The sequence below is a fragment of the Heterodontus francisci genome, unplaced genomic scaffold (assembly GCF_036365525.1).
Source record: "Heterodontus francisci isolate sHetFra1 unplaced genomic scaffold, sHetFra1.hap1 HAP1_SCAFFOLD_524, whole genome shotgun sequence".
Lineage (NCBI taxonomy): Eukaryota > Metazoa > Chordata > Chondrichthyes > Heterodontiformes > Heterodontidae > Heterodontus > Heterodontus francisci.
Window position 1 is genome coordinate 584480 of NW_027140348.1, and position 21740 is coordinate 606219.

Genomic DNA, 21740 nt, shown 5'->3' on the forward strand with positions numbered 1-21740 from the left:
ACATCGATTTTTCCATGCTCCGCTCCCAGCGTGCTCCTCTCTCTCCAATCCCGCCATGCTCCTCTCTCTCTCTCCGCTCCCGCCGTGCTCCTCTCTCTCTCTCCGCTCCCGCCGTGCTCCTCTCTCTCTCTCCACTCCCGCCGTGCTCCTCTCTCTCTCTCCGCTCCCGCCGTGCTCCTCTCTCTCTCTCCGCTCCCGCCGTGCTCCTCTCTCTCTCTCCGCTCCCGCCGTGCTCCTCTCTCTCTCTCCGCTCCCGCCGTGCTCCTCTCTCTCTCTCCACTCCCACCGTGCTCCTCTCTCTCTCTCCACTCCCACCGTGCTCCTCTCTCTCTCTCCGCTCCCGCCGTGCTCCTCTCTCTCTCTCCGCTCCCACCATACTCCTCTCTTTGTATCCGCTCCCGCCGTGCTCCTCTCTTTGTATCCGCTCCCGCCGTGCTCCTCTCTCTCTCTCCGCTCCCGCCGTGCTCCTCTCTCTCCAATCCCGCCGTGCTCCTCTCTCTCCACTCCCACCGTGCTCCTCTCTCTCTCTCCGCTCCCGCCGTGCTCCTCTCTCTCTCTCCGCTCCCGCCGTGCTCCTCTCTCTCTCTCCGCTCCCGCCGTGCTCCTCTCTCTCTCTCCGCTCCCGCCGTGCTCCTCTCTCTCTCTCCGCTCCCGCCGTGCTCCTCTCTTTGTATCCGCTCCCGCCATGCTCCTCTCTCTCTCTCCGCTCCCGCCATGCTCCTCTCTCTCCAATCCCGCCGTGCTCCTCTCTCTCCACTCCCACCGTGCTCCTCTCTCTCTCTCCGCTCCCGCCGTGCTCCTCTCTCTCTCTCCGCTCCCGCCGTGCTCCTCTCTCTCTGCTCCCGCCGTGCTCCTCTCTCTCTCTCCGCTCCCGCCGTGCTCCTCTCTCTCTCTCCGCTCCCGCCGTGCTCCTCTCTCTCTCTCCGCTCCCGCCGTGCTCCTCTCTCTCTCTCTCTCCGCTCCCGCCGTGCTCCTCTCTCTCTCTCTCTCCGCTCCCGCCGTGCTCCTCTCTCTCTCTCTCTCTGCTCCCGCCGTGCTCCTCTCTCTCTCTTTCTGCTCCCGCCGTGCTCCCCTCTCTTTCTGCTCCCGCCGTTCTCCTTTCTCTCTCTGCTCCCGCCGTGCTCCTCTCTCTCTCTCTCTGCTCCCGCCGTTCTCCTTTCTCTCTCTCTCTGCTCCCGCAGTGCTCCTCTCTCTCTCTCCGGTCCCGCAGTGCTCCTCTCTCTCTCTCCGCACCCGCCGTGTTTCTCTCTCTCTCTCCGCTCCCGCTGTGCTCCTCTCTCTCTCCCTCTCCACATCCGCCGTGCTCCTCTCTCCCACTCCGCATCCGCCGTGCTCCTCTCTCCCACTCCGCATCCGCCGTGCTCCTCTCTCTCTCTCCGCATCCGCCGTGCTCCACTCTCTCTCTCTCTCCGCATCAGCCGTGCTCCTCTCTCTCTCTCTCCGCTCCTGCCGTGCTCCTCTCTCTCTCTCTCCGCTCCCGCCGTGCTCCTCTCTCTTTCTGCTCCCGCCGTTCTCCTTTCTCTCTCTCCTCTCCCGCCGTGCTCCTCTCTCACCCTCCAATCCCGCCGTGCTCCTCTCTCTGTATCCGCTCCCGCCATGCTCCTTTCCCTCCAATCCCGCCATGCTCCTCTCTCTGTATCCGCTCCCGCCGTGTTCCTCTCTCTCCAATCCCGCCGTGCTCCTCTCTCTCACTCCACTCCCACCGTGCTCCTCTCACTCTCTCCACTCCCACCGTGCTCCTCTCTCTGTATCTGCTCCCGCCGTGCTCCTCTCTCTCTCCAATCCCGCCATGCTTCTCTCTCTCTCTCCGCTCCCGCCGTGCTCCTCTCTCTGTATCCGCTCCCACCGTGCTTCTCTCTCTCTCTCCACTCCCCCCGTGCTGCTCTCTCTGTATCCGCTCCCGCCGTGCTCCTCTCTATCCAATCCCGCCGTGCTCCTCTCTCTCACCGCTCCCGCCGTGCTCCTCTCTCTCTCCGCTCCCGCCGTGCTCCTCTCTCTCTCTCCGCTCCCGCTGTGCTCCTCTATCTCCAATCCCGCCGTGCTCCTCTCTCTCCAATCCCGCCATGCTCCTCTCTCTCTCTCTGCTCTCTACGTGCCCATCTCTCTCTCTCTCCGCTCTCGCCGTTCTCTCTCTCTCTCTCCGCTCTTGCCGTTCTCCTCTCTCTCCCTCCGCTCCTGCCGTTCTCCTCTCTCTCCCTCCGCTCCTGCCGTTCTCCTCTCTCTCCCTCCGCTCCTGCCGTTCTCCTCTCTCTCCCTCCGCTCCCGCCGTGCTCCTCTCTCTCTCTCCGCTCCCGCCGTTCTCTCTGTCTCTCTCTCTCTCTGCTCTCGCCGTGCCCCTCTCTCTCTCTTCCTCCACTCTCGCCGTTCTCTCTCTCTCTCTCTCTCTCCGCTCCCGCCGTGCTCCTCTCTCTCTCTCCGCTCCTGCCGTTCTCCCCTCTCTCCCTCCGCTCTCGCCATGCTCCTCTCTCTCCCTCCTCTCTCGCCGTGCTCCTCTCTCTCTCCCTCCGCTCTCACCGTGCTCCTCTCTCTCTCCCTCCGCTCTCACCGTGCTCCTCTCTCTCTCCCTCAGCTCTCGCCGTGCTCCCTCTCTCTCCCTCCGCTCTCGCCGTGCTCCTCTCTCTCTCCCTCCGCTCTCGCCGGCTCCTCTCTCTCTCCCTCCGCTCTCGCCGGGCTCCTCTCTCTCTCCCTCCGCTCTCGCCGTGCTCCTCTCTCTCTCCCTCCGCTCTCGCCGTGCTCCTCTCTCTCTCCCTCCGCTCTCGCCGTGCTCCCTCTCTCTCCCTCCGCTCTCGCCGTGCTCCTTTCTCTCTCTCTCCGCTCCCGCCGCCCTGCCCCTCTCTCTCTCCGCTCCCGCCGCCCTGCCCCTCTCTCTCTCCGCTCCCGCCGCCCTGCCCCTCTCTCTCTCCGCTCCCGCCGCCCTGCCCCTCTCACTCTCCGCTCCCGCCACCCTGCCCCTCTCTCTCTCCGCTCCCGCCGCCCTGCCCCTCTCTCTCTCTCTCTCTCTCTCCGCTCCCGCCGCCCTGCCTCTCTCTCTCTCTCTCTGCTCACGCCGCCCTGCCCCTCTCTCTCTCTCTGTCTCTCTCTCTCTCCGCTCCCGCCGCCCTGCCTCTCTCTCTCTCTCTCTCTCCGCTCCCGTCGCCCTGCCCCTCTCTCTCTCTCTCTCTCTCTCTCTCTCCGCTCCCGCCGCCCTGCCTCTCTCTCTCTCTCTCTGCTCACGCCGCCCTGCCCCTCTCTCTCTCTCTGTCTCTCTCTCTCTCTTCGCTCTCGCCGTGCTCCTCTCTCTCTCTCTCCGCTCTCGCCGTGCTCCTTTCTCTCACTCTCCGCTCCCGCCGCCCTGCCCCTCTCTCTCTCCGCTCCCGCCGCCCTGCCCCTCTCTCTCTCTCTCTCTGTCTCCACTCCCGTCGCCCTGCCTCTCTCTCTCTCTCTCTCTCTCTCCGCTCCCGCCCGCCTGCCCCTCTCTTCTCTCTCTCTGCTCATGCCGCCCTGCCCCTCTCTCTCCCTCTCTCTCTCCGCTCCCGCCGCCCTGCCCCTCTCTCTCCCCGCTCCCGCCGCCCTGCCCCTCTCTCTCTCTCTCTCTCTCTCTCCGCTCCCGCCGCCCTGCCTCTCTCTCTCTCTCTCTCTCTCTCTCTCCGCTTCCGCCGCCCTGCCCCTCTCTCTCTCTCTCTCTCCGCTCACGCCGCCCTGCCTCTCTCTCTCTCTCTCCGCTGACGCCGCCCTGCCCCTCTCTCTCTCTCCGCTCCCGCTGCCCTGCCCCTCTCTCTCTCTCTCTCTCTCTCCGCTCCCGTCGCCCTGCCCCTCTCTCTCTCTCTCTCTCTCTCTCTCCGCTCCCGCCGCCCTGCCTCTCTCTCTCTCTCTCTGCTCACGCCGCCCTGCCCCTCTCTCTCTCTCTGTCTCTCTCTCTCTCTTTCGCTCTCAGCCGTGCTCCTCTCTCTCTCTCTCCGCTCTCGCCGTGCTCCTTTCTCTCACTCTCCGCTCCCGCCGCCTGCCCCTCTCTCTCTCCGCTCCCGCCGCCCTGCCCCTCTCTCTCTCTCTCTCTGTCTCCACTCCCGTCGCCCTGCCTCTCTCTCTCTCTCTCTCGCTCTCCGCTCCCGCCCGCCTGCCCCTCTCTTCTCTCTCTCTGCTCATGCCGCCCTGCCCCTCTCTCTCCCTCTCTCTCTCCGCTCCCGCCGCCCTGCCCCTCTCTCTCCCCGCTCCCGCCGCCTGCCCCTCTCTCTCTCTCTCTCTCTCTCTCCGCTCCCGCCGCCCTGCCCCTCTCTCTCTCTCTCTTCGCTCTCGCCGTGCTCCTCTCTCTCTCTCTCCGCTCTCAGCCGTGCTCCTTTCTCTCACTCTCCGCTCCCGCCGCCCTGCCCCTCTCTCTCTCCGCTCCCGCCGCCCTGCCCCTCTCTCTCTCTCTCTCTGTCTCACTCCCGTCGCCTTGCCTCTCTCTCTCTCTCTCTCGCTCTTCCGCTCCCGCCCGCCTGCCCCTCTCTTCTCTCTCTCTGCTCATGCCGCCCTGCCCCTCTCTCTCCCTCTCTCTCTCCGCTCCCGCCGCCCTGCCCCTCTCTCTCCCCGCTCCCGCCGCCCTGCCCTCTCTCTCTCTCTCTCTCTCTCTCCGCTCCCGCCGCCCTGCCTCTCTCTCTCTCTCTCTCTCTCTCTCCGCTCACGCCGCCCTGCCTCTCTCTCTCTCTCTCCGCTGACGCCGCCCTGCCCCTCTCTCTCTCCGCTCCCGCTGCCCTGCCCCTCTCTCTCTCTCCGCTCCCGCCGCCCTGCCCCTCTCTCTCTCTCCGCTCCCGCTGCCCTGCCCCTCTCTCTCTCTCTCTCTCTCTCTCCGCTCCCGCTGCCCTGCCCCTCTCTCTCTCTCCGCTCCCGCTGCCCTGCCCCTCCCTCTCACTCCACTCCCGCCGCCCTGCCCCTCTCTCTCCGCTCCCGCCGCCTGCCCCTCTCTCTCTCTCTCTCTCTCTCCGCTCCCGCCGCCCTGCCTCTGTCTCTCTCTCTCTCTCTCCGCTCCCACCCGCCTGCCCCTCTCTTCTCTCTCTCTGCTCATGCCGCCCTGCCCCTCTCTCTCTCTCTCTCCGCTCCCGCCGCCCTGCCTCTCTCTCTCTCTCTCCGCTCCCGCCGCCCTGCCCCTCTCTCTCTCTCTCTCTCCGCTCACGCCGCCCTGCCTCTCTCTCTCTCACTCTCTCTCCGCTGACGCCGCCCTGCCCCTCTCTCTCTCTCTCTCTCCGCTCACGCCGCCCTGCCCCTCTCTCTCTCCGCTCACTCCGTTCTCCCCTCTCTCTCTCCGCTCATGCCGTTCTCCCCTCTCTCTCTCCGCTCACGACGTTCTCCCCTCTCTCTCTCTCTCTCTCTCTCTCTCTCTCTCTCCGCTCCCGCCACCCTGCCCTCTCTCTCGCTCTCTCTCTCCGCTCCCGCCGCCCTGCCCCTCTCTCTCTCTCTCGCTCTCCGCTCCCGCCGCCCGACCCCTCTCTCTCTCTCTCTCTCTCTCTCTCCGCTCACGCCGTTCTCCCCTCTCTCTCTCTCTCTCCGCTCCCGCCGCCCTGCCCCTCTCTCTCTCTCTCTCTCTCTCTCTCTCCGCTCCCAACGTGCTCCTCTCTCTCTCCCTCCGCTCCCGCCGTGCTCCTCTCTCTCTCTCCGCTCTCGCCGTGCTCCTCCCTCTCTCTCTCTCTCCGCTCTCGCGTGCTCCTCTCTCTCTCTCCGCTCTCGCCGTGCTCCTCTCTCTCTCTCCGCTCTCGCCGTGCTCCTCTCTCTCTCTCCGCTCTCGCCGTGCTCCTCTCTCTCTCTCCGCTCTCGCCGTGCTCCTCTCTCTCTCCCTCCGCTCTCGTCGCCGTGCTCCTCTCTCTCTCTCCTCCGCTCCCGCTGTGCTCCTCTCTCTCTCTCTCCGCTCCTGCCGTGCTCCTCTCTCTCTCTCCGCTCTCGCCGTGCTCCTCTCTCTCTCTCTCTCTCCGCTCTCGCCCTGCCCCTCTCTCTTTCTCTCCGCTCCCGCCGCCCTGCCCCTCTCTCTCTCCGCTCCCGCCGCCCTGCCCCTCTCTCTCTCCGCTCCCACGCTGCCCTGCCCCTCTCTCTCTCTCCGCTCCCGCCGCCCTGCCCCTCTCTCTCTCCGCTCCCGCCGCCCTGCCCCTCTCTCTCTCCGCTCCCGCCGCCCTGCCCCTCTCTCTCTCCGCTCCCGCCGCCCTGCCCCTCTCTCTCAGCTCTCTCTCTCTCGCTCCCGCCGCCCTGCCTTTCTCTCTCTCTCTCTCTCTCTCTCTCTCCGCTCCCGCCCACCTGCCCCTCTCTTCTCTCTCTCTGCTCATGCCGCCCTGCCCCTCTCTCTCTCTCTCTCTCCGCACCCGCCGCCCTGCCTCTCTCTCTCTCTCTCTCTCTCTCTCTCTCTCTCGCTCCCGCCGTCCTGCCCTCTCTCTCTCTCTCTCTCCGCTCACGCCGCCTGCCTCTCTCTCTCTCACTCTCTCTCCGCTGACGCCGCCCTGCCCCTCTCTCTCTCTCTCCGCTCACGCCGCCCTGCCCTCTCTATCTCCGCTCACGCCGTTCTCCCCTCTCTCTCTCCGCTCACAGCCGTTCTCCCTCTCTCTCTCCGCTCACGCCGTTCTCCCCTCTCTCTCTCCGCTCCACTAGCCGTTGTCCCCTCTCTCTCTCCGCTCACGACGTTCTGCCTCTCTCTCTCTCTCTCTCTCCGCTCCCGCCACCCTGCCCCTCTCTCTCGCTCTCCGCTCCCGCCACCCTGCCCCTCTCTCTCGCTCTCTCTTTCCGCTCCCGCCGCCTACCCCTCTCTCTCTCTCTCTCTCTCTCTCCGCTCACGCCGTTCTCCCCTCTCTCTCTCTCTCTCTCTCCGCTCCCGCCGCCCTGCCCCTCTCTCTCTCTCTCTCTCTCTCTCTCTCTCCGCTCCCAACGTGCTCCTCTCTCTCTCCCTCCGCTCCCGCCGTGCTCCTCTCTCTCTCTCCCGCTCTCGCCGTGCTCCTCTCTCTCTCCCTCCGCTCTCGTCGCCGTGCTCCTCTCTCTCTCTCCCTCCGCTCTCGCCGTGCTCCTCTCTCTCTCCCTCCGCTCTCGTCGCCGTGCTCCTCTCTCTCCTCCTCCGCTCTCGTCGCCGTGCTCCCCTCTCTCCTCCGCTCTCGTCGCCGTGCTCCTCTCTCTCTCCTCCGCTCTCGTCGCCGTGCTCCTCTCTCTCTCCCTCCGCTCTCGTCGCCGTGCTCCTCTCTCTCTCCCTCCGCTCCCGCTGTGCTCCTCTCTCTCTCCCTCTGCTCCCGCCGTGCTCCTCTCTCTCTCTCCGCTCTCGCCGTGCTCCTCTCTCTCTCTCTCTCTCCGCTCTCGCCGTGCTCCTTTCTCTCTCTCTCTGCTCCGCCGCCCTGCCCCTCTCTCTCTCTCTCCGCTCCCGCGCCTGCCCCTCTCTCTCTCTCCGCTCCCGCCGCCCTGCCCCTCTCTCTCTCTCCGCTCCCGCCGCCTGCCCCCCCTCTCTCTCCGCTCCCACCGCCCTGCCCCTCTCTCTCTCCGCTCCCGCCGCCCTGCCCCTCTCTCTCTCTCTCTCTGTCTCCGCTCCCGCCGCCCTGCCTCTCTCTCTCTCTCCGCTCCCGCCGCCCTGCCCCTCTCTCTCTCTCCGCTCCCACCCGCCCCTGCCCCTCTCTCTCTCCGCTCCCGCCGCCCTGCCCTCTCTCTCTCTCTCTCTATCTCTCTCTCTCCGCTCCCGCCGCCCTGCCTCTCTCTCTCTCTCTCTCTCCGCTCCCGCCCGCCTGCCCCTCTCTCTCTCTCTCTCTCCGCTCACGCCGCCCTGCCTCTCTCTCTCTCACTCTCTCTCTCCGCTCACAGCCGCCCTGCCCCTCTCTCTCTCCGCTCACGCCATTCTCCCCTCTCTCTCTCCGCTCATGCCGTTCTCCCTCTCTCTCTCCGCTCACGACGTTCTCCCTCTCTCTCTCTCTCTCTCTCTCTCTCTCCGCTCCCGCCACCCTGCCCCTCTCTCTCGCTCTCTCTCTCCGCTCCCGCCGCCCTGCCCCTCTCTCTCGCTCTCTCTCTCCGCTCCCGCCGCCCTACCCCTCTCTCTCTCTCTCTCTCCCTCCGCTCACGCCATTCTCCCCTCTCTCTCTCTCTCTCTCTCTCCGCTCCCGCCGCCCTGCCCCTCTCTCTCTCACTCTCCGCTGACGCCGCCCTGCCCCTCTCTCTCTCTCTCTCCGCTCCCAACGTGCTCCTCTCTCTCTCCGCTCCTGCCGTGCTCCTCTCTCCGCTCCCGCCCTGCCCCTCTCTCTCCACTCCCGCCATGCTCCACCATCTCCACTTCTGCTGTGCTCCTCTCTCTCTCTCTCCGCTCCCAACGTGCTCCTCTCTCTCTCCGCTCCCAACGTGCTCCTCTCTCTCTCCGCTCCCGCCCTGCCCCTCTGTCTTTCCGCTCTCGCCGTCCTCCTCTGTCTTTCCGCTCTCGCCGTGCTCCTCTCTCTCTCCGCTGCTGGCCCTGCTCCTCTCTCTCTCTCTCTCTCTCTCTTTGCTCCCGCCCTGCCCACTATCTCTCTCAGCTCTCGCCGTGCTCCTCTGTCTCTCCTCCGCTTTCGTCGCCGTGCTCCTCTGTCTCTCCCTCCGCTTTCGTCGCCGTGCTCCTCTCTCTCTCCCTCCGCTCTCGTCGCCGTGCTCCTCTCTCTCTCCCTCCGCTCTCGCCGTGCTCCTCTCTCTCTCCCTCCGCTCTCGCCGTGCTCCTCTCTCTCTCCCTCCGCTCTCGCCGTGCTCCTCTCTCTCTCCCTCCGCTCCCGCTGTGCTCCTCTCTCTCTCCCTCCGCTCCCGCTGTGCTCCTCTCTCTCTCCCTCCGCTCCCGCCCGTGCTCCTCTCTCCCTCTCCGCTCTCGCCGTGCTCCTTTCTCTCTCTCTCCGCTCCCGCCGCCCTGCCCCTCTCTCTCTCCGCTCCCGCCACCCTGCCCCTCTCTCTCTCTCCGCTCCCGCCGCCCTGCCCCCTCTCTCTCTCTCCGCTCCCGCCGCCCTGCCCCTCTCTCTCTCTCCGCTCCCGCCGCCCTGCCCCTCTCTCTCTCCGCTCCCGCCGCCCTGCCCTCTCTCCCTCCGCTCCCACCGCCCTGCCCCTCTCTCTCTCCGCTCCCGCCGCCCTGCCCCTCTCTCTCTCTCTCTCTCTGTCTCCGCTCCCGCCGCCCTGCCTCTCTCTCTCTCTCTCTCTCTCTCCGCTCCCGCCCGCCTGCCCCTCTCTTCTCTCTCTCTGCTCATGCCGCCCTGCCCCTCTCTCTCGCTCTCTCTATCTCTCTCTCTCCGCTCCCGCTGCCCTGCATCTCTCTCTCTCTCTCTCTCTCCGCTCCCGCCGCCCTGCCCCTCTCTCTCTCTCTCTCTCCGCTCACGCCGCCCTGCCTCTCTCTCTCTCTCACTCTCTCTCTCTCTCTCCGCTGACGCCGCCCTGCCCCTCTCTCTCTCTCTCTCTCCGCTCACGCCGCCCTGCCCCTCTCTCTCTCCGCTCACGCCATTCTCCCCTCTCTCTCTCCGCTCATGCCGTTCTCCCCTCTCTCTCTCCGCTCACGACGTTCTCCCCTCTCTCTCTCTCCGCTCCCGCCACCCTGCCCCTCTCTCTCGCTCTCTCTCTCCGCTCCCGCCACCCTGCCCCTCTCTCTCGCTCTCTCTCTCCGCTCCCGCCGCCCTACCCCTCTCTCTCTCTCTCTCTCTCTCTCCCTCCGCTCACGCCGTTCTCCCTCTCTCTCTCTCTCTCTCTCCGCTGACGCCGCCCTGCCCCTCTCTCTCTCTCTCTCCGCTCCCAACATGCTCCTCTCTCTCTCCGCTCCTGCCGTGCTCCTCTCTCCGCTCCCGCCCTGCCCCTCTCTCTCCGCTCCCGCCGTGCTCCACCATCTCCACTTCTGCTGTGCTCCTCTCTCTCTCTCTCCGCTCCCAACGTGCTCCTCTCTCTCTCCGCTCCCGCCCTGCCCCTCTCTCTCCGCTCCCGCCCTGCCCCTCTGTCTTTCCGCTCTCGCCGTCCTTCTCTGTCTTTCCGCTCTCGCCGTGCTCCTCTCTCTCTCCGCTCCCGCCCTGCCCCTCTCTCTCCGCTCCCGCCGTGCTCCACCATCTCCACTTCTGCTGTGCTCCTCTCTCTCTCTCTCCGCTCCCAACGTGCTCCTCTCTCTCTCCGCTCCCGCCCTGCCCCTCTCTCTCCGCTCCCGCCCTGCCCCTCTGTCTTTCCGCTCTCGCCGTGCTCCTCTGTCTTTCTGCTCTTGCCGTGCTCCTCTCTCTCTCTTTCTCCGCTCTCGCTGTTCTCCTCTCTCTCTCTCTGCTGCTGCCCTGCCCCTCTCTCTCTCTCTCTCTGCTCTCGCCGTGCTCCTCTCTCTCCGCTGCCGCCGTGCTCCTGTCTCTCTCCACTCTTGCCGTTCTCCTCTCTCCCTCTCCGCTCCCGCCCTGTTCCTCTCTCCCTTTCCACTCCTGCCATGCTCCTCTCTCTCTCCGCTCCCGCCGTGCTCCTCTCTCCGCTTCCGCCCTGCCCCTCTCTCTCTCTGCTCTTACCGTGCTCCTCTGTCTTTCCGCTCTTGCCGTGCTCCTCTCTCTCTCTTTCTCCGCTCTCGCTGTTCTCCTCTCTCTCTCCGCTGCTGCCCTGCTCCTCTCTCTCCCTCCGCTCCCGCCGTTCTCTCTCTCTCTCTCCCCGCTCTCGCCGTGCCCCTCCCTCTCTCCGCTCTCAGCCGTGCCCCTCTCTCTCTCTCTCTCCGCTCTCGCCGTGCCCCTCTCTCTCTCCGCTCTCGCCGTGCCCCTCTCTCTCTCTCCCTCCGCTCTCACCGTTCTCTCTCTCTCTCTCTTTCCGCTCCCGCCGTTCTCTCTCTCTCTCTCTCTCTCCCTCCGCTCTCGCCGCTCTCTCTCTCTCTCTCTCCGCTCCCGCCGTTCTCTCTCTCTCTCTCTCTCTCTCTCTCCGCGCCCCTCTCTCTCTCCCTCCGCTCTCGCCGTTCTCTCTCTCTCTCTCTCTCTTCGCTCTCGCCGTGCTCCTCTCTCTCTCTCCGCTCTCGCTGTGCTCCTCTCTCTCTCCCTCCACTCCCGCCGTTCTCTCTCTCTCTCTCTCTCTCTCTCCGCTCTCGCCGTGCCCCTCTCTCTCTCTCCCTCCGCTCTCGTCGTGCTCCTCTCTCTCTCTCCGCTCTCGCCGTTCTCTCTCTCTCTCTCTCTCTCTCTCCGCTCTCGCCGTGCCCCTCTCTCTCTCCCTCCGCTCCCGCCGTGCTCCTCTCTCTCTCTCCGCTCTCACCGTGCTCCTCTCTCTCTCCCTCCGCTCTCGTCGCCATGCTCCTCTCTCTCTCTCTCCGCTCTCGCCGTGCTCCTCTCTGTCTCTCCGCTCACACTGTTCTCCCCTCTCTCTCTCCGCTCATGCCGTTCTCCCCTCTCTCTCTCCGCTCATAATGTTCTCCCCCCTCTCTCTCTCTCTCTCTCTCTCCCCGCTCCCGCCACCCTGCCCCTCTCTCTCGCTCTCTCTCTCCGCTCCCGCCGCCCTGCCCCTCTCTCTCTCTCTCCGCTCACGCCGTTCTCCCCTCTCTCTCTCTCTCTCTACGCTCCCGCCGCCCTGCCCCTCTCTCTCTCTCTCTCTCCGCTCCCAACGTGCTCCTCTCTCTCTCCGCTCCTGCCGTGCTCCTCTCTCCGCTCCCGCCCTGCCCCGCTCTCTGCTCCCGTCCTGCCCCTCTCTCTCGGCTCCCGCCGTGCTCCACCATCTCCACTTCTGCTGTGCTCCTCTCTCTCTCTCTCCGCTCTCGCTGTGCTCCTCTCTCTCTCCCTCCGCTCCCGCCGTTCTCTCTCTCTCTCTCTCTGCTCTCGCCGTGCCCCTCTCTCTCTCTCTCCCTCCGCTCTCGCCGTGCTCCTCTCTCTCTCTCCGCTCTCGCCGTTCTCTCTCTCTCTCTCTCCGCTCTCGCCGTGCCCCTCTCTCTCTCTCCCTCCGCTCCTGCCGTGCTCCTCTCTCTCTCTCCGCACTCGCCGTGCTCCTCTCTCTCTCCCTCCGCTCTCGTCGCCGTGCTCCTCCCTCTCTCCCTCCGCTCCCGCTGTGCTCCTCTCTCTCTCCCTCCGCTCTCGCCGTGCTCCTCTCTCTCTCTCCGCTCTCGCCGTGCTCCTCTCTCTCTCTCCGCTCTCGCCGTGCTCCCCTCTCTCTCCCTCCGCTCTCGTCGCCGTGCTCCTCTCTCTCTCTCCCTCCGCTCTCACCGTGCTCCTCTCTCTCTCCCTCCGCTCTCGTCGCCATGCTCCTCTCTCTCTCTCTCCGCTCTCGCCGTGCTCCTCTCTGTCTCTCCGCTCACACTGTTCTCCCCTCTCTCTCTCCGCTCATGCCGTTCTCCCCTCTCTCTCTCCGCTCATAATGTTCTCCCCCCTCTCTCTCTCTCTCTCTCTCTCCCCGCTCCCGCCACCCTGCCCCTCTCTCTCGCTCTCTCTCTGCGCTCCCGCCGCCCTGCCCCTCTCTCTCTCTCTCCGCTCACGCCGTTCTCCCCTCTCTCTCTCTCTCTCTACGCTCCCGCCGCCCTGCCCCTCTCTCTCTCTCTCTCTCTCCGCTCCCAACGTGCTCCTCTCTCTCTCCGCTCCTGCCGTGCTCCTCTCTCCGCTCCCGCCCTGCCCCGCTCTCTGCTCCCGTCCTGCCCCTCTCTCTCGGCTCCCGCCGTGCTCCACCATCTCCACTTCTGCTGTGCTCCTCTCTCTCTCTCTCCGCTCTCGCTGTGCTCCTCTCTCTCTCCCTCCGCTCCCGCCGTTCTCTCTCTCTCTCTCTCTGCTCTCGCCGTGCCCCTCTCTCTCTCCGCTCTCGCCGTGCCCCTCTCCCTCTCTCTCCCTCCGCTCTCGCCGTGCTCCTCTCTCTCTCTCCGCTCTCGCCGTTCTCTCTCTCTCTCTCTCCGCTCTCGCCGTGCCCCTCTCTCTCTCTCCCTCCGCTCCTGCCGTGCTCCTCTCTCTCTCTCCGCACTCGCCGTGCCCCTCTCTCTCTCCGCTCTCGCCGTGCCCCTCTCCCTCTCTCTCCCTCCGCTCCTGCCGTGCTCCTCTCTCTCTCTCCGCTCTCGCCGTTCTCTCTCTCTCTCTCTCCGCTCTCGCCGTGCCCCTCTCTCTCTCTCCCTCCGCTCCTGCCGTGCTCCTCTCTCTCCCTCCGCTCTCGTCGCCGTGCTCCTCCCTCTCTCCCTCCGCTCCCGCTGTGCTCCTCTCTCTCTCCCTCCGCTCTCGCCGTGCTCCTCTCTCTCTCTCCGCTCTCGCCGTGCTCCTCTCTCTCTCTCCGCTCTCGCCGTGCTCCCCTCTCTCTCCCTCCGCTCTCGTCGCCGTGCTCCTCTCTCTCTCTCCCTCCGCTCTCGCCGTGCTCCTCTCTCTCTCCCTCCGCTCTCGTCGCCGTGCTCCTCTCTCTCTCCCTCCGCTCTCGCAGTGCTCCTCTCTCTCTCTCTCCGCTCCCGCCGTGCTCCTCTCTCTCTCCGCTCTCGCCGTGCTCCTCTCTCTCACTCTCTCCGCTCTCGCCGTGCTCCTTTCTCTCACTCTCCGCTCCCGCCGCCCTGCCCCTCTCTCTCTCCGCTCCCACTGCCCTGCCCCTTTCCCTCTCTCCGCTCCCGCCGCCCTGCCCCTCTCTCTCTCCGCTCCCGCCGCCCTGCCCCTCTCTCTCTCTCTCTCTCTGTCTCCGCTCCCGCCGCCCTGCCTCTCTCTCTCCGCTCCCGCCCGCCTGCCCCTCTCTTCTCTCTCTCTGCTCATGCCGCCCTGCCCCTCTCTCTCTCTCTCTCTCCGCTCCCGCCGCCCTGCCTCTCTCTCTCTCTCTCTCTCCCTCTCTCCGCTCCCGCCGCCCTGCCCCTCTCTCTCTCTCTCTCTCCGCTCACGCCGACCTGCCTCTCTCTCTCTCACTCTCTCTCTCTCTCTCTCTCCGCTGACCGCCGCCCTGCCCCTCTCTCTCTCTCCGCTCCCGCCGCCCTGCCCCTCTCTCTCTCTCCGCTCCCGCCGCCCTGCCCCTCTCTCTCTCCGCTCCCGCCGCCCTGCCCCTCTCTCTCTCTCTCTCTCCGCTCCCGCCGCCCTGCCTCTCTCTCTCTCTCTCTCTCCGCTCCCGCCCGCCTGCCCCTCTCTTCTCTCTCTCTGCTCATGCCGCCCTGCCCCTCTCTCTCTCTCTCTCTCTATCTCTCTCTCTCCGCTCCCGCCGCCCTGCCTCTCTCTCTCTCTCTCTCTGCGCTCCCGCCGCCCTGCCCCTCTCTCTCTCTCTCTCTCCGCTCACGCCGCCCTGCCTCTCTCTCTCTCACTCTCTCTCTCTCTCTCTCTCCGCTGACGCCGCCCTGCCCCTCTCTCTCTCTCTCTCTCCGCTCAAGCCGCCCTGCCCCTCTCTCTCTCCGCTCACGCCGTTCTCCCCTCTCTCTCTCCGCTTATGCCGTTCTCCCCTCTCTCTCTCTCTCTCTTTCTCCGCTCCCGCCACCCTGCCCCTCTCTCTCTCTCTCGCTCTCCGCTCCCGCCACCCTGCCCCTCTCTCTCGCTCTCTCTTTCTCTCTCTCTCTCTCTCTCCGCTCACGCCGTTCTCCCCTCTCTCTCTCTCTCTCTCCGCTCCCGCCGCCCTGCCCCCCTCTCTCTCTCTCTCTCTCTCTCCGCTCCCAACGTGCTCCTCTCTCTCTCCCTCCGCTCCCGCCGTGCTCCTCTCTCTCTCTCCGCTCCCGCCGTGCTCCTCTCTCTCTCTCCGCTCTCGCCGTGTTCCTCTCTCTCTCTCTCTCTCCGCTCTCGCCGTGCTCCTCTCTCTCTCTCCCTCCGCTCTCGTCGCCGTGCTCCTCTCTCTCTCTCCCTCCGCTCTCGCCGTGCTCCTCGCTCTCTCCCTACGCTCTCGTCGCCGTGCTCCTCTCTCTCTCCCTCCGCTCCCGCCGTGCTCCTCTCTCTCTCTCCGCTCTCGCCGTGCTCCTCTCTTTCTCTCTCTCCGCTCTCGCCGTGCTCCTTTCTCTCTCTCTCCGCTCCCGCCGCCCTGCCCCTCTCTCTCTCCGCTCCCGCCGCCCTGCCCCTCTCTCTCTCTCCGCTCCCGCCGCCCTGCCCCTCTCTCTCTCTCCGCTCCCGCCGCCCTGCCCCTCTCTCTCTCTCCGCTCCCGCCGCCCTGCCCCTCTCTCTCTCTCTCTCTCTCTCTCTCCGCTCCCGCCGCCCTGCCCCTCTCTCTCTCTCCGCTCCCGCCGCCCTGCCCCTCTCTCTCTCTCCGCTCCCGCCGCCCTGCCCCTCTCTCTCTCTCCGCTCCCGCCGCCCTGCCCCTCTCTCTCTCTCCGCTCCCGCCGCCCTGCCCCTCTCTCTCTCTCTCTCTCTCTCTCTCCGCTCCCGCCGCCCTGCCCCTCTCTCTCTCCGCTCCCGCCGCCCTGCCCCTCTCTCTCTCCGCTCCCGCCGCCCTGCCCCTCTCTCTCTCCGCTCCCGCCGCCCTGCCCCTCTCTCTCTCTCTCTCTCCGCTCCCGCCGCCCTGCCCCTCTCTCTCTCTCTCTCTACGCTCCCGCCGCCCTGCCCCTCTCTCTCTCTCTGCTCATGCCGCCCTGCCCCTCTCTCTCTCTCTCTCTCTCTATCTCTCTCTCTCCGCTCCCGCCGCCCTGCCTCTCTCTCTCTCTCTCTCTCTCTCCGCTCCCGCCGCCCTGCCCCTCCCTCTCTCTCTCTCTCTCTCTCTCTCCGCTGACGCCGCCCTGCCCCTCTCTCTCGCTCTCTCTCTGTCTCTCTCTCTCTCCGCTCCCGCCGCCCTGCCCCTCTCTCTCTCTTCGCTCACGCCATTCTCCCCTCTCTCTCTCCGCTCATGCCGTTCTCCCCTCTCTCTCTCCGCTCACGACGCTCTCCCCTCTCTCTCTCTCTCTCTCTCCGCTCCCGCCACCCTGCCCCTCTCTCTCTCTCTCTCTCTCTCTCTCTCTCCGCTCCCGCCACCCTGCCCCTCTCTGTCGCTCTCTCTCTCCGCTCCCGCCGCCCTACCCCTCTCTCTCTCTCTCTCTCTGTCTCTCTCTCTCTCCGCTCCCGCCGCCCTGCCCCTCTCTCTCTCTGCTCTCGCCGTGCTCCTCTGTCTTTCCGCTCTCGCCGTGCTCCTCTCTCTCTCTCTCTCTCTATCTCTCTCTCTCCGCTCCCGCCGCCCTGCCTCTCTCTCTCTCTCTCCGCTCCCGCCGCCCTGCCCCTCTCTCTCTCTCTCTCTCCGCTCACGCCGCCCTGCCTCTCTCTCTCTCACTCTCTCTCTCTCTCTCTCTCCGCTGACGCCGCCCTGCCCCTCTCTCTCTCTCTCTCTCCGCTCAAGCCGCCCTGCCCCTCTCTCTCTCCGCTCACGCCGTTCTCCCCTCTCTCTCTCCGCTTATGCCGTTCTCCCCTCTCTCTCTCTCTTTCTCCGCTCCCGCCACCCTGCCCCTCTCTCTCTCTCTCTCTCTCTCTCCGCTCCCGCCACCCTGCCCCTCTCTCTCTCTCTCTCGCTCTCCGCTCCCGCCACCCTGCCCCTCTCTCTCTCTCTCTCGCTCTCCGCTCCCGCCACCCTGCCCCTCTCTCTCGCTCTCTCTTTCTCTCTCTCTCTCTCTCTCCGCTCACGCCGTTCTCCCCTCTCTCTCTCTCTCTCTCCGCTCCCGCCGCCCTGCCCCTCTCTCTCTCTCTCTCTCTCTCTCCGCTCCCAACGTGCTCCTCTCTCTCTCCCTCCGCTCCCGCCGTGCTCCTCTCTCTCTCTCCGCTCTCGCCGTGCTCCTCTCTCTCTCTCCGCTCTCGCCGTGCTCCTCTCTCTCTCTCCGCTCTCGCCGTGTTCCTCTCTCTCTCTCCCTCCGCTCTCGTCGCCGTGCTCCTCTCTCTCTCTCCCTCCGCTCTCGTCGCCGTGCTCCTCTCTCTCTCTCCCTCCGCTCTCGCCGTGCTCCTCGCTCTCTCCCTACGCTCTCGTCGCCGTGCTCCTCTCTCTCTCCCTCCGCTCCCGCCGTGCTCCTCCCTCTCTCTCCGCTCTCGCCGTGCTCCTCTCTTTCTCTCTCTCCGCTCTCGCCGTGCTCCTTTCTCTCTCTCTCCGCTCCCGCCGCCCTGCCCCTCTCTCTCTCCGCTCCCGCCGCCCTGCCCCTCTCTCTCTCCGCTCCCGCCGCCCTGCCCCTCTCTCTCTCTCCGCTCCCGCCGCCCTGCCCCTCTCTCTCTCCGCTCCCGCCGCCCTGCCCCTCTCTCTCTCCGCTCCCGCCGCCCTGCCCCTCTCTCTCTCTCCGCTCCCGCCGCCCTGCCCCTCTCTCTCTCTCCGCTCCCGCCGCCCTGCCCCTCTCTCTCTCCGCTCCCGCCGCCCTGCCCCTCTCTCTCTCTCTCTCTCTCTCTCTCCGCTCCCGCCGCCCTGCCCCTCTCTCTCTCCGCTCCCGCCGCCCTGCCCCTCTCTCTCTCCGCTCCCGCCGCCCTGCCCCTCTCTCTCTCCGCTCCCGCCGCCCTGCCCCTCTCTCTCTCCGCTCCCGCCGCCCTGCCCCTCTCTCTCTCCGCTCCCGCCGCCCTGCCCCTCTCTCTCTCTCTCTCTCCACTCCCGCCGCCCTGCCCCTCTCTCTCTCTCTCTGCTCATGCCGCCCTGCCCCTCTCTCTCTCTCTCTCTCTCTATCTCTCTCTCTCCGCTCCCGCCGCCCTGCCTCTCTCTCTCTCTCTCTCTCTCTCCGCTCCCGCCGCCCTGCCCCTCCCTCTCTCTCTCTCTCTCTCTCTCCGCTGACGCCGCCCTGCCCCTCTCTCTCTCTCTCTCCACTCACGCCGCCCTGCCCCTCTCTCTCTCTTCGCTCACGCCATTCTCCCCTCTCTCTCTCCGCTCATGCCGTTCTCCCCTCTCTCTCTCCGCTCACGACGCTCTCCCCTCTCTCTCTCTCTCTCTCTCCGCTCCCGCCACCCTGCGCCTCTCTCTTGCTCTCTCTCTCCGCTCCCGCCGCCCTGCCCCTCTCTCTCTCTCTCTCTCTCTCTCTCTCCGCTCCCGCCACCCTGCCCCTCTCTCTCGCTCTCTCTCTCCGCTCCCGCCGCCCTACCCCTCTCTCTCTCTCTCTCTCTGTCTCTCTCTCTCTCTGCTCCCGCCGCCCTGCCCCTCTCTCTCTCTGCTCTCGCCGTGCTCCTCTGTCTTTCCGCTCTCGCCGTGCTCCTCTCTCTCTCCGCTGCTGCCCTGCTCCTCTCTCTCTCTCTCTCTCTCTCTCTTTGCTCCCGCCCTGCCCCCCTATCTCTCTCTGCTCTCGCCGTGCTCCTCTGTCTTTCTGCTCTTGCCGTGCTCCTCTCTCTCTCTTTCTCCGCTCTCGCTGTTCTCCTCTCTCTCTCTGCTGCTGCCCTGCCCCTCTCTCTCTCTCTCTCTGCTCTCGCCGTGCTCCTCTCTCTCCGCTGCCGCCGTGCTCCTGTCTCTCTCCACTCTTGCCGTTCTCCTCTCTCCCTCTCCGCTCCCGCCCTGTTCCTCTCTCCCTTTCCACTCCTGCCATGCTCCTCTCTCTCTCCGCTCCCGCCGTGCTCCTCTCTCCGCTTCCGCCCTGCCCCTCTCTCTCTCTGCTCTTACCGTGCTCCTCTGTCTTTCCGCTCTTGCCGTGCTCCTCTCTCTCTCTTTCTCCGCTCTCGCTGTTCTCCTCTCTCTCTCCGCTGCTGCCCTGCTCCTCTCTCTCCCTCCGCTCCCGCTGTTCTCTCTCTCTCTCTCCGCTCTCGCCGTGCCCCTCCCTCTCTCCGCTCTCGCCGTGCCCCTCTCTCTCTCTCTCTCTCCGCTCTCGCCGTGCCCCTCTCTCTCTCCGCTCTCGCTGTTCTCTCTCTCCACTGCTGCCCTGCTCCTCTCTCTCTCTCTCTCTCTCTCCGCTCCCGCCCTGCCCCCCTCTCTCTCTGCTCTCGCCGTGCTCCTCTGTCTTTCCTCTCTTGCCGTGCTCCTCTCTCTCTCTTTCTCCGCTCTCGCTGTTCTCCTCTCTCTCTCCGCTGCTGCCCTGCTCCTCTCTCTCTCTCTCTCTGCTCTCACCGTGCTCCTCTGTCTTTCCGCTCGTGCCGTGCTCCTCTCTCTCTCTTTCTCCACTCTCGCTGTTCTCCTCTCTGTCTCTCTGCTGCTGCCCTGCTCCTCTCTCTCTCTCTCTTCGCTCCCGCCCTGCCCCTCTCTCTCTCTCTCTGTGCTCTCGCCGTGCTCCTTTCTCTCTCTCCACTGCCGCCGTGCTCCTGTCTCTCTCCACTCTCGCCGTTCTCCTCTCTCCCTCTCTGCTCCCGCCCTGTTCCTCTCTCCCTTTCCACTCCTGCCATGCTCCTCTCTCTCTCCGTTCCCGCCGTGCTCTTCTCCCTCTCTCTCTCTCCACTCCCGCTGTGCTTCACTCTCTCTCTCCGCTCCCGCCGTGCTCCTCTCTCTCTCCGCTCCCGCCGTGCTCCTCTCTCTCTTTCCGCTCGCAGCGTGCTCCTCTCTCTCTCTCACTCTGTCTCCGGTCTCCGACTCTGGGCTTTTTGAGTGTGATAGTGTGGTGGTGGAGGGAGTGAATGTTTAAGCTGGTGAATGGGGTGCCAATGAATTTCTACATTTCAGATGCAGAAGGGTGCTGTTTTCCATCGTAGTGGCCCATTGATCATTCTGTGTATGTCGCTGTAATGGGTAAATTGCAGCTTGGACTGAGACGGGTTTTCCAGGGATGGTCTGTGTCCTGGAAGATCCCTCCTCCTGGCTTATAGCGATATCAGTACAAGACTCCTCATTGGTAACCCAGGGAAATCTAACTGTCTTTCATGCCCCCTTTCAGGTTCAGCAATGCCAGAGCAGAGTTTGTCCTCGGAGTGTGACTGTCAGTGCTTGACCAACCCATCGCTGCCCTGTCCTTGTGTTGGAAGTCAGTTGTCATCTGAACAGCCATCACTCTCATGCCCATCAGCAGATCAGCCTGTGGAAACTCTGGACCTTCCCACACACTCGGGCGTTGAGCTGCCAGCACCAGTCAAGCCTGTTAATATTTAAAACTCAACTATGAATATATGTGGAAAAGTTTTGTTAAAGAATCCATTTGTGTGTCTGTGACTATTAGATACTGAGGGAGGGGAGAGGAGTTGGTGGGGTTCTTAAAGTGACCTAAATATACTCGTAATAGAAGATGTTCTGAGAACATTTGGACACTCCATGCTTTATGGCAGCGAATAAACCTGAAGCATCAGCCCCAGCCTCTTCCTCCATTTGGGCTTTCTGCTAGTGATTGAGGTCATAGCTGGGAGAGCAGCCGATTCTCCATGTACCTGCAGTCTGAGCACAATAGCCTGGTGTTCAAGACCGTCCATCAATGCCACACCTAACAAGATGGCTGTGAGAGCAGCGAAGGCCACTCTCATGTGTCGCCGATTTGGAGAGAGTCATATGCATTTCCCAGACTCAGGTTCTTAAATGAAAAATGGCTGATTCCCAGGATGGATTCGTTTTGAAGTAAGTTGCTGCCCAGTTCAGTGGGTTAGTGCATCAGCTTTTCTGTTCTAGTCCACAGTCCAGTTCCTCTTCCTGATCAGGGACTGCTGAACCACAGACACAAGAGCAAGGGTCCATGCTTGGCCTGTGCTGAGTTTGTTGGTAATACAGGGTTGCAGTGCGAGTGTCAGGACAGCTTGGGATTGGGGTGAGGGGTATCAGGATGGAGGTGCGAGTGTTGGCACAGAGTCGGGGGGCAGTATTAGAAGAGGGAGAGGATGGGGGTGAAAGGCTCCAATGGGTCTGTGACTGATGAGTATCCAGCTGAAGGGTCTGCGCATCAGGCAGGTTTGTGAGTGGGCTCCACGGAGCTGAGTCAGTTTTCCTTTCCTTACCCTGTCCCTCGACTACTGGCCAGAGATAACATTGAGAGCCGTAAAGTGGAATCACAAAATACTGGGAATGAACAGCAGGTAAAAACGCAACCAGTTCCTGGCCTGTGCTGAAGGAGATGGAGCCAAACATTCCTTGCTGTCAGAGAATTCTTTTCCAGCATTTTGTGATTTTATTTTTGAGGAGCAACTGTAAGTGGGAATTCTAAGGGTGGGTTTTGCGGCTGAACCTGTAACTCTTGGGGCTGATAGTGATCAGGTAACCAACTTGCAACCTCACCCCTCTCTCTGTTCCGTTAGCACCCAAATCCCCTGCCCCCAAATCCCCTGCCCCCAAATCCCCTGCCCCCATAATCCCCCTCCCCCACCCAACTCTCCACACCAATAGTGGCTTCTCTCAATGATGCTGTTAGTAATGGGTTTGTTCACAATTGTGTTAATGTCAGGTATGATCCATCCTATTCACTGTATGAAATATCAAACAACTGATTCTGCACTTTACTAATTTGAATATATTTCTATTGAACAGAAAATCTGATTTTGAGAAGGACTGTGGTTTGTGTGTGAGTTATTTGGTGTTTAACTGTTTCATGCAGGGGGTGGGTTTGCGTTTTGGCCACACAGCTCGTGTATGATGCAGAAAGATATCAACAGCATGGGTTCACTCCCGGTACCGGCTCAGGTAGTTCATGGAGGCCTGCTTCCTCGTTTTGCCCCACACTTGAGGAGTGGTGACCCTCAAGCTATACATCACCAATAGTCTTTCTAATGGGGAGAGATTGCTATGGTCCTTTGGGACTATGGCTGCAACAACTGTTTCATGCACCATACTGGGGGAGGACTAAGTGCCTTGGGTAATGTCCGCTAGCACCCAGGCCTCACCCATAGCTGGAGATCACCAGCAACTATGAGCAAGGGAGCTGGACTAAGAAAAATAACAGTAATGAAGAAAATACTGGCCCTGAAGAGTGACCGATCACCAGATCCAGGTGGTTTCCATCCCAGGGTTCAGAAGGTAGCTGAGAACATTGCAGTTGCCCTAATTATCTTCCGAATTTCCCTCAATTCAGGAAGCATGGCTGTAATTCTATAGCCCCCAACCCCCCAGGAGCACAGTGGCAGTTGGGGGTGTTGGAATGGCAGGGGCTGCTGTGCCCGTTACCTCCCGGCCCCTGCAGCTATTTTACC

The 21740-nt window shown here is 64.4% G+C and overlaps 1 protein-coding gene across 3 annotated transcripts in view; it reads left to right on the forward strand.

The window, feature by feature from the left end:
- Nucleotides 1-21085, forward strand: part of LOC137359321 (glutamine-rich protein 2-like) — a 399372-nt gene extending 378287 nt beyond the window's left edge. For all 3 annotated transcript variants that reach the window (XM_068025348.1, XM_068025349.1, XM_068025350.1), the window contains one exon: nucleotides 19514-21085. In XM_068025348.1, the coding sequence (XP_067881449.1) occupies nucleotides 19514-19725 (212 nt within the window). In that variant the 3' untranslated portion in view covers nucleotides 19726-21085. The remainder of the gene's footprint in view (nucleotides 1-19513) is intronic.
- The last annotated feature ends 655 nt before the right edge of the window (nucleotides 21086-21740 follow it).